At 32.0% G+C, this 11,468-nt stretch overlaps 1 protein-coding gene across 2 annotated transcripts; it reads right to left on the bottom strand.

The window, feature by feature from the left end:
* Positions 1 to 5,161: 5,161 nt before the first annotated feature.
* Positions 5,162 to 11,362, bottom strand: LOC132723980 (uncharacterized). Of its 2 annotated transcripts, none has more exons than XM_060708780.1 (7): positions 11,211 to 11,362; positions 10,715 to 10,858; positions 9,057 to 9,808; positions 8,785 to 8,834; positions 8,344 to 8,401; positions 6,676 to 6,729; positions 5,162 to 6,082 (listed from the first exon to the last, which is right to left on the bottom strand). In XM_060708780.1, the coding sequence occupies exons 3-7, from the start codon at positions 9,747 to 9,749 to the stop codon at positions 5,927 to 5,929; spliced, it is 1,011 nt and encodes a 336-aa protein (XP_060564763.1). In that variant the 5' UTR covers positions 9,750 to 9,808; positions 10,715 to 10,858; positions 11,211 to 11,362; the 3' UTR covers positions 5,162 to 5,926. The 2 variants fall into 2 exon arrangements, with proteins under 2 accessions (XP_060564763.1, XP_060564764.1); XM_060708781.1 differs by having other exon boundaries at positions 10,715 to 10,855; positions 11,211 to 11,344.
* Positions 11,363 to 11,468: the final 106 nt, after the last annotated feature.

Below are 11,468 nucleotides of genomic sequence, written 5' to 3'. Positions count from 1 at the left end.
TTTTGAAATACGAAGCTATTAAGATAGTTGTTATGAATCTAAATCAGTAAGTGATTTAAGAGCTTTTTAATGTTTAAGTGTGTTATCTTTGTAAATAATGTATGTATCAGTGTCTTTAAACTGGCTATATTTATTTATTACAATGAAGAGTGTGTAATTGAACCCATCAATGATTGGAAAATAGCTGTTTCCTGTAACAAGTTCAAATTGCTATGAAAAATGCTTCAATATTGATCAAATTTGGCAAAATTTTCTTTAACCATGGCAATGAGGAGACATCTCAAAAGTGCCAAAAATTACTATTTTGCGTTGATGTTTATCTATCAAAACTGATTTCAACGTGTTGCAACTTCTCAATGGATTGAGATAAAGTCAAAGGCATTTCGGCGCCGGTTACACATTACCTTAAGATCGACATGAGACCGTTTTAGTCTCTCACAAGTACATAATTTTCTTGCCTTCTGCCCCTTTAAACCCCTAAGCAGAAGGGAGGCACATTTCCCCTTTTGTACCCCCTGATGTATCTTTTTGATAGGGGTCGGCGCCGAAAAAGTGATTATTACTTTTAACAACATCTCTCAAACAAAAACAACTGTTTGATGTCTAAATAGAGCATTGTTTTCACTATTTGAGACCTCAAAGGGGGAGTGGTGAAAAGGCGTGCAAAGACCTCTCTATGAAGTAATGGGTAAGATAGATGAATCTGCAGCATATATAATACATAGAAATTGTGGTGTGTCAACCCTCAGACAAAACCGTGACACGCTATATACAATACGACAATGTCGCTTCGCATTGTTGAGCGTCGTTTAAGATTATCGCGTGTTGTTTGATAATGTCTCAGTCGCATTTGCAGTGTGTACACGCGGCAGGTGGAAGTGACATCGCGACAATATGTAGTGACAAAACAACAATGCTATACGACACTCAACAATGCGAATATACATCGCGATACATCGTGTTTCTATTGGTGACATTTTAAAGTGGATATCGAGACACTGTCGTTTGAGATTTTCGCCGTCGGTGTCACTTCATAAGGTCGCTTTGTCACTGTTGTGGTGTGTCATTCATGCAAACGCGATGGTGACATTGTGAATGGCCCTAAAAGGGTTCCGCAAAGTTCACCATCAGGCTGCAGGGTAAAAATAGCGCAGACAAATCTTTTTACTTTATTATAAAGGATTGAATATAAGTATTTCTATTTCCTTCAAAGAAATTGTGGTTTTAGCATAATGGCTTATGAAATATTTCTTTTAATACTAACTAAAGAAATTTGCTTTTTGGCAATGTCTTAATAAGTAAATGTTTAGTTCTAAATAATGAAAGTGTATCAGTTGTGGTACACTGATGAAGTAATGAAAGTTGTTTTTGTATTTTCTGATCGCAAGATCAGTAAATACATAGCTAACATCCACGGTCTAACACAAAATTTCCTAACAACCTAACAACGCAAAGTAGTTCTCACTCGAAACTGATTAAAAACCAGCAATTTAAAAGACAGAATAATTTTTAATGTAGGCATTTAACGAATTACAGTGCATTGAAAGTTCAGATTAGTCAATAGAAATATGAGGTTACAATCACAAATTTCGCGGATGAATATCATTTTAATCAATGAAAATGCTATTTTTAGATATGTCGATTACTGAATACTCCAGGGCGTAGTACACAAATAAATCTGACTGCCGAGTAGTGGAATATATACATGTCGGACTGTTTTGGCGAGAAGATTTTCTATGGAACGCCATAGCTGCCTCATGTTGTTACATTTCATTTTATTTTTCCCTAAAAGCGTCTTATTATGTATAATAGAAGTGTTGGCTTGCCAACGTTTTATGAGAACAATTCTTAACGAAGTCTTATTAGGTCAAATATTCATTTTAACTTGTCCAAACGTAGTGCTGGCTTGTCTAAACACGGTCTTATTATTTTAAAACGTCATGTTATCATGTGCAAATTCGGTGTTAACATGCCGAATGGAAGCTTAATATGTCTAACATGTACGCCATCTTTTCGAATTAAGATTTCAATATTTCTGAACACAGACTTGTTTAAATGTGCTGTTGAATTGTCTTGAAATTGTCTTATCATGTGAAACAGTAGTGTTATCTTGTCGGAAGTTGGTGTCATCTTATCCAAATGTGACCCTGGTATGTTATGACACTGTTGTATTATGTTATACTGTCGTTTGTTCTTGTCCAAATGTGGCATTGACATGTCTAAACACCGTCACATTTTGTCAGACTGCCATGTCATTGTGTTCAAATTCGGTGTTATCTTGCTTAACGAATGTCTTTTATGTCAAAATAGCATGCAGTATTGTCCAACTGTGGTGGTAATTTGTCTAGAAATTGTCTTATTATGTGAAACAGTAGTGTTATCTTGTCGGAACTTGGTGTCAACTTGTCAAACTCATGTCTTATTATGTCGGCTAGTACTGTATCTTGTCAACGTTATATTGACCTGACTGAGTGCTGCCTGTTTTTGTCAAACTGTTATGTTGCTTTTGTATGAGGTGGTTTAATTCTGTCTTATTGTGCCAAAACATCATGCTTTCTTGTCTAAAACTGTTTGTTATCCTGTCTAAAAAAATATACTTATTATGTGAAATACTAATGTTTTGACTTGCCATAAATTTTGTTTGTAAACGTTATTTTATTATGTCAAACAGTATTGTTGACTTGTCGAATAATGGTATTGACATGTCTAAACACTGCCTTATTTTCTCAGATCGCCATGCTATTTTATCCAAACTTTATTTTAACCGGCCTAAACACCGTCTTATTATGTGAAATAATGGTGGTATCTTTACAAATTATGGTTATGAACTGTTAAAACGCTATCTTAATTTGTCAAACTGTCATGCTGTTATGTCCTAATGCAGATTCAACTTGTCTAAAATCGTCTTATTATGTCAAATAGTCATATCATCTTGTCGAAACGTGGTAATGGCTGGTCTAAAATTACTATCTTTTTGTCAAAGTGTAATTTTATTTTGTCAAGGTTAGGTGTTAATTTTACTAAACATCGTCCTTTTATGGCGAAGGATCATTTTTCCTTTTCAAATGTGCTGTTTACTTGTATCACACAGTATCATTATGTAATACAGTGGTGCTGACTTGCCAATTTATTACATTAACTTTTCTAAATACCGTCTCATTATGTCAGATAATCGTGTTATCCTGTCCAGATGCGATGTTGTCCAAATTTAGTATCACGTGACCAGAGCCCACGCGGAGCGTGAAAAGATAGAGCAAAAAAGATAACGGGACAGTTAAGCAAAATCAGACAGCGCTTTCACAAGACAGAACTAAATTTGAACCAATTTACACAATTATTAGACATAATAAGACTGTTTCTGTGTTTTACAAGAAAACATCAAATTTCGACAATATAACACTTCTGTCTTACATTATAAGAAAGAGTTTAGACAAGTCATTACCACCTTTCGACAAGATACCGCAATTTTTTGACATTATGTGACTGAGTTTTAACCAGTCAAAACCGCTTTTTGAAAAAATAGCATACATTTTATCATAATAAGACATGTTGTAACCCACTCAACACCTCATTTCGGCAAGATAATTCGAATATTTGATATAAAAAGACAATTCAGTAGTGTACGTTGGCAAATTAACACAGTTGTTTGACACAATAAGACACTGTTAAGGCATTTAAACACCGTATTTTGACAAAATAACGTGGCATTTTGATAAAATAAAGCTGTGCTTTTACAAGTCAACACCAAATTTTGACAAGAGAACACTACTGTTTCAAATGATCTGACAGTCTTTTGACAAAACAGCTCCCCAATTTGACCAAATAGCGCGACTAGTTGACATAATATGACACATTTCAGACAAGCCAAAACGACATTTTGGCATGATAACACTACTGTTTGAAATAATTAAACAATGTTAACACAAGTCAACATTATATTTTAAAGAGATAAGACTACTGTTACGCATAATAAGGCAATGTTTAGACAAGTCGACAAATAACAATGGCATTACAACGCTTACATTTGACATGATAAGACGCTTTCTTGGCACGATAAAAAGAAATGTAAAAACATGAGGCAGCTATGGCGTTCCATAATTTTCGCTAAATTATTTTTATCAGTGTTAAACATGTTTATCGTGAACAAAATACCTCGAAATTGATAAGGATTACAAACACAAAATGGAAATTCTCAATTTAGAATTACAATGTATTTGTTTTTATTCAGGCTACGTATTACGTATTACTTCACCATGGTGCAGGGGTATCGCGCTCGTATCGCGCTCGTTTAGGGTGTGAGAGGCCTAAGGTTCAAATCCTAGTCGAGGCAACTTTTTCTTTGAAGTGTCTTTTTTAACGAAGTAGCCACAATATGCAAGGATAAAGTGTGGCTGTCATAAAAAATGATTTTTGATGCAACTCTAGTCATGCAAAATTCCATATGTATCAATCTCAAACTGTTATAGAAAAAAATCTTAACGCAGTCGCTGCGTTAGATGAATTATAGTATATAAAAATAAACTTATATAGGAAAATACATACAGATAGTCAGTATGATTTAGATTGCAAAGATCAGAAAATACCACAGAGCTTGCAGCCCTTTGATTTATAAATGCTTCCGTGCTTCCGTCACTTCCCGCTTCCGTGCTTTAGTATTGTTAGTGCCCAGCAAATCAATTTTACATGCTATTCAACGGCAAGAGTCCATAAGGGTCGTTATCATCTAGTATCATATCTTAAAATATGAGGACTTTAAACTGACGTTTAAAAGCTTTTTATGCTTTGATATGTATGACTTTTTCTTACAATTTGTAACCAATAAATCCATCACCAAAATAAAGTTAATACTTTTGCAGGCTTTCAAAAAATAATTATTCCTGCTTTTTAGCATGTTGCCTTATTTGGAAGTTAAATTAAAAAAAAACCATTACATGCAACTTTGTAGCAACCTATTGTAAATATGATATTATGTGAGCTATCTGATAATACTTTCAATTCGATTTTTTGATATGATATTTTCAACGTTAAAATGCACACCATTCATTATCTGCTCAAAATTCAAATCGTAGCTAACTGCTTTTCATTTAACTTCTACCGTTATTAACACATTGACACAAAAAACGGGCAGTGCGTTTATATAGTAAATATAAGAAACAGGACATTAATTTGATGATGTAATGATTTAAAAAGACCATCAATCAAGTAAATAGCTATATTTCATTAAATCACAATGCAGGTATTTTAATGAGCCACATTTAACCATTTATATAATATGTTACATAATTATTCACAAATAAGGTGAAAACATTAATAAAAAAGTGATTGTCGTGAGCTTGACAAAAGGGTGAGAATAGTCCAGTGTATCTCTTTTTTTGCAAATGGTATGCCATCATTTTCTTACCGGAACTGTTTTATCTTTTTGTCAAGGTCTTGATACACATAACAACCTTTTAAAGAAACGTGGAGCTTCTATTGTCTATTGTCTTTGTTGTTGTTGTTGTCAAATAAAAACGTTCATCATTATTTGTAATAAGTCATTATTTTATAACTCCATATACTTCATAAATCTAATACTGTTCGTTGAATCAATTTATGAATGCATTTAGCGCTGCAGTTAAATGTATGAATCCATTTAGTACTGTAGCGAGATTTGTTATCCGTTTTAAGCTTTAGACTGTATTTGCTTCAATTTTCATTTATTAACACATTATACATCTTAATAAAGCTTTTTTTTAAATTCATAATTATGTACAAGTTTTCCATTTAGTATCTGTAACTTAAAGAAATAAATATCTCTCAACCTGTATCGTTTTCAGATTCAGAGCATATACTCAGTTAGCACACATGTGTATCGTATATCGTTTGTCTTTACAAGTATTAGGTATTATTATCCGATAAGTTGACTTTATAGTTTCTTTTTATTCATTTAATCTTCTTTGTCAGATTTGTATGCTCGTTCAAGTCTCACTTTAAAGTTTTTAGAGGGCAATTCGTACATATGGTAATACCTGAGTAATTTATTCAGATCGGGAAAGGTGTATTCTGGAAAGGAAAAGTCTTTGAAAAGCGATAGTTTCTCCCCCTGAAAAAAGAAGAATTTTCAAAAGATATATTTGTTTCTAATGTATTTTAAATGGCTTCACCATGTAACTTAAAGTGGGACATAAACTTCAACATAACAGATAATAAAGAACTTGTGCTTTCTTATGAATTTTGATTTGTTTGTGTTATTATGCAGTTAATTCTAAATAATTTCCTAAATTGATGTTAATGGTAATAATAATGTTTTAAAAGCTGTAGATAAATGTTATTGCATCATGTGCTATAACATTCATAATCTTCCCTCTTCCGGTCTTTAAATCTTCTACAAGCTTTTACAGAGGATGCATCGACATTTTTATGCAGCCTTTTAAGTTTATGAATAGCAATTATTTTAAATAACCTGATTGATATTGTTAGTGCAATTAATTCAAAGGTAATGGAATTTTAAAGGAAAATTATATAATGACACGTGTATTTGGATGTTACTTGATAAAAAATACAAGTGAATGCCAATAAACACATTCATTCTGATAAACACGTACTACATAAAGTAATAGACAAACCTGATACTGAATTTCCTTTAAAGTTTATTAACAATTTTACAATTTAGACCAAACACTAGAATTGACTTACTTGTCGATGAATGATGAAACGCTTGATGCCTTTATCGGTGACCAGGCACAACACCTGCATATGTTTGAAATATTTAATTTTGAAAAACGTATGAATCATAAAAGAAACAGGTTAGATTTATTAAATATTAAAGGCTGTAGCCTACAAATGTAATTGAAAATTTTACCCAAAGATATGACCAAATTTTTAAATAAATATGTTTGTTAACAAAATTCATGTTATACAGCAATAAGTTATATTTCTTAACATAGACTATGAATTGAAGTGATATTCTTCTCATTTTTTCATTGTGTAGCTCTATATTTAAATAGATTGACTGGCGACAAAATGTTGATAACCAACAGTTTATATTAGAAATTGTTATGGATAAAATAAAGATCTGCCTGAAATATGTATAGATCCCCTCTTTCTTTTTATAATTGAAGGTACCAGGTTAATTACGATGGGTATTTACACAGAAGCCCTTTGAGTCACTGATCGTTAATGCTTAGTCAATTATAAAATTGAAAGGAATTACGGCAAATATGTCACCTGTTCACTCAATATAAAACATTGAACGACCATAACGCACCTCTTGAAGATTTTTATACTATAAGGGGGTTCTTGGAAAATGTCTCTTTAGTGTCAGTCCACAACAATCATTTGTGATATTGTGCATAAACGAGCAGTTATCAAATCTCATAAGAAAGTTAAATGAAATGTATTGAAAATATTACACAGATTGTGTAAATTGAGTTGTTCTTACTGCACAACAACCGCTACTAATTATTAAAAACAAAGGTATTTCATCATCCTAACACTTGCAAACATCGTTTTACTCGTCAAGTATCAAAGTCAAAACGACTTTAAAACAAACACAACAGAGAAAGTAAATGACAAGTGCAAATATCTATTACTTCCTTTAAAGGAGTTGCGGCGTGGCCGAGTGGTTAATGCGTCGGACTATTAATCTAAGAATTGCTGACCCTGTGGGTTCAAACCCTGTCAGGGGCAAGCCGTTGTTTCCTTGAGCAAGAAACTAACTTTACATTCATTTGAGTACTGGTTGATTCAAGAGACGGATTCGAGAGTGCTTAAATAAGCTTATAGCTTCAAACACAATCGATTTAAAATAAATTTGAATAAATTAAAACTTAACTAAACTAACAAAGGGAGACATAGGAAAAATTTTCAATTCTTCGTTTTGATTTCTTTATTCATTATAATTCTATAAATGTCCTCATAATGAATATTCTAGGGAGTCACAGCAACAAATCTTTTCTCATTACAAAGTATTACATGGTGGTTTTCTAACCCCGTCAGGTTAGAGCGTTGAGATTTTACAATAGTTGCCACAGTGAACTTTGGAAACGTTAAATGAAACGTTAAACGTAAAATGAATGAATTAAACTTGTTTCAATCATAAAATATCCACAATATATGCTATTGTAACTTCCAGTTTTTTTTTCAAATGACATTACCTGTTTTAAAACTACTCGGTGTTTATGTCGACTTCTAATTTCGTTCAACATATATAGATATATTTACGCTCCAAATCCAAAATATATAACATTATATACAGAAATTCATCCTGGGATATTAAAAAATGTCATTTTAGCATGATTTGAGTTCATAAGATAATTTAAATATTTTTGTCATAATTTGCCTGAGTATCCCTTTATAACATACCTGCTCGGATCTGATATTGCAAATAAGAAATGTCCCAGGAGGATTGTTTTGAAGATTTCTGAAAAAGGAACAACAAAAATACACTACTATTATATGAAATGAGTGTGTCTCAACATGCGCTAACGAAATAGTACATAGTCGTAAATAATTGTGTACGTGGTTACTAATTTATCATTGCGGTGAAGAATACCTTCTGATTAATCTGATGCTATGTGCACCTTCCACTCTCTGTCATGAACAGACCACATTAAACCGCGTTTGAAAACTCACTATGATCTAGAAGAATCTCTCCTAACGACAGATTGCTAGCGATAAAATATAATTGCAATTTAAACTATTGATATATTTTATTACAAAATAACTTGCCTTTGGTTGACAAAATGCTAAATATATTAATAGAATACCGGATATGTACTAGGCATATCAGGATACAATCAATACCTTTTAATGTCTTTCGGGCGTTCGCAATAATATTCTTCTTCTCGAAAGACCTGTAATATGAAATTATTTTTTGTTGTCTGGTTTTAGATTTTAAAATATTATCTAAATATAAATATTAATTTTAGTATTTTGTAGTTATTGTAAGGTTTTTAAATATTAGGAAAATGTAAGATAATTAAATTATTGTATGTGTAAGAGATATATACAAAGCCCAAAGCATGGTCATGATGACAATGTTTCATATTGTTTCACATATATTTTATCTGACTTACCATCTTTTTTTCATCATGTGCACCCTCGTCTGGGCTTTCATACGTGACACTATCCGTACTACTACCTGAACTAGATGTACTATTTGTACTGCTGTTACTGCCTCTTTTTGTTTCGTTTTCATTAACAGAGACTTTATTTTGCTCTTTGTTTTCGAAAAACGTGATGTTTTCATATGTATAATTCTCATCCTCTATATTTGACCCGGGCTCTAAGCTTTGAGGTGTATTTTCTGTTTCCGTAGTAACTTCGGATTTTGTTTGTTGTGAATGAGACGTAGACGCCTGACGAAAATTTACATCACCACTGTCCGTGGGTAACACTGACGAAATTTCCTCGTCGTGTTTGTTACAAATATCATTCGATGAATCTGCACCTTGATATTTGATTCCTTGTACAGAAAACGGCGGAACTCGATCTGCTTTGCTATATTCAGATAAAGGACCTGGAGGGTAATATTCCTGATTATGAGGTAAAGATGAATGTTTTGGTATATGTCCTTCATTTTCAGGAGCTTTGTCCACCTGTAATGATTTGAATGTATTCTCTTTTATCATAACATGATCTGACTTTTTGTCGCCTTCAGATGTTCCTATAAAATGTGAATCTGAATCAAGTTTACTTTGTCCTACTGAAACAAAAGAATCTGAGCAACCTGCAACACTCATGAATGCTGATGAATCTCTGTCTGTCATTGTATATTCAAATTCTGTATTATCATCAATAACTTTCGGACGGGTATTCTCATCTTGACCTAGAAAGATGTTGAAAGAGGTTTATAAAGGTCCGTTTTAACTGAAGTTCTTGGTTTTTTTGAGCTTGTATTGATCAGAGATAAAAATGTTAATGAAAATAGTGTATATTGTATTCTTTTTGTAGAATGGACATGAAAGAATTATGATAATTTGTGAAATGTTATGATGCAAATTAAAAAAAAAGTACAAAAATGATTTACTTCGAAACATGTTTTTTTCCTCAAAGCAGTTTGACAATTAAAAAAAACATAATTGCATTTTGGATTTCTATAACCTTTCATAATAGCTCATAACAGAAGGTTTAACTTAGCTGATAAAATTAGATATCAAACCACAAAAGAAATTTACATTTGAATATGAATGTTGTTGGTAAGTGGGTGTTACATGATTAGATATAAAATATCCAGATATAGCAGATAATAAATGAATTGTCCTAAGACAAAATAATAATGTTCATCACATAAATGTCAAAATCACTTAAAGCTTTATTCACATTTTTTCTTAGGATATATTTTATAACAATATACATATGGAAATGCGCCCATTATAGAACAATCAATTTAAATTTTAATATTTTCTTGAGAAATTTTCAATGTTGATTATTACTATTATGTTAAGACTTGTTTAATATTGTCCTTATAATCATTACTAAGCATGGAATTCTCGGGGTTTTCAGCAAAGGACTAAGTCATAGAAACGCGAATCAATCAGAAAAACGCAAATTCCGTTTGATAAACTGTTTAGAATAGAACAATAAAGCTATAAAAACGTAACTGAACACCCAATTTTCGGTTAACGATATGCAAGCAATGAGATATATAATATACCTTTAAAATGTAAGAAATCAGAGAAATCAATTTTGATAGAAAAAACAAACTTCTTCAACAAAGCAGCATTTGTCTTACCTAGTTCAAAGTTTTCGTAATCATCAGACCTAAAGGGACTTGTCAACAGAGCTGGGTGTGCTTGAACAATTGTCTCAGCAGGGTTTGTTTTATGTTTGCTATGTACTGTGGTTGTCAGTTGTGTTTCACAGCGTCTGTTGCCTGCTAAAGTAATAAATTAAAGCTATCAAATGAACATTATTCTTTAATAATGAACATTTGTGTGACATGAATAAAAGTCTCTGATGTGCACCTTAGAACATACAATTCTTGGAATTCGATGGACTTATTTAACTCTTATTTAGGATTAACAAATTACAAGTGTTTACTGTTTCAATTTCTTAATTTGTATTTTTTTGTTTTATGAATGTACAAAATATGAATTACTAATTCGGTGCTATTTTTATATGTTGGTTGTTTTCTTTAAATCACTTTAAAGCGGCCACCGAAAACATCATTTCTGGAAATTGCATATTAATGTATGAATCAGACACAAGCATGACATTGTGTATCTTACATTTGGTTTCTTGAATTGGAGATTGGAGACTTTCTTTCAAGCATGGTATATCTGTACTTTTGTTACATTCATCAGTGACAGCTGTGTCTTCAACCTTTGCACTCACTTTGTAATCTGAACTCAGAAATTACATTTGTAAATAAAAAAACTGAAATAAGCCTCCTAAGTGAGAGAAAGTTTTGACATTTTGCAACAATAAATATCGATAAAATCGTTTCTGTAAATGAATCTTTTAAATATAAATATGTTGCATTTGTA

This window comes from Ruditapes philippinarum, unplaced genomic scaffold, assembly GCF_026571515.1.
Source record: "Ruditapes philippinarum isolate M1 unplaced genomic scaffold, ASM2657151v2 ctg8861_1_1_1_1, whole genome shotgun sequence".
Lineage (NCBI taxonomy): Eukaryota > Metazoa > Mollusca > Bivalvia > Venerida > Veneridae > Ruditapes > Ruditapes philippinarum.
The sequence above is the reverse complement of the archived record's forward strand: the minus strand, read 5'-3'. Positions and strand labels throughout refer to the sequence as shown.

Coding starts and splice junctions, on each gene's coding strand:
- LOC132723980 (XM_060708780.1), bottom strand. CDS start 9,749: ATGACAGACAGAGATTCATCAGCATTCATGAGTGTTGCAGGTTGCTCA. Junction 6,730..8,343: donor GCAATATCAGATCCGAGCAG/GTATGTTATAAA, acceptor AAACATATGCAG/GTGTTGTGCCTGGTCACCGA. Junction 6,083..6,675: donor GTTTCATCATTCATCGACAA/GTAAGTCAATTC, acceptor TTCTTTTTTCAG/GGGGAGAAACTATCGCTTTT.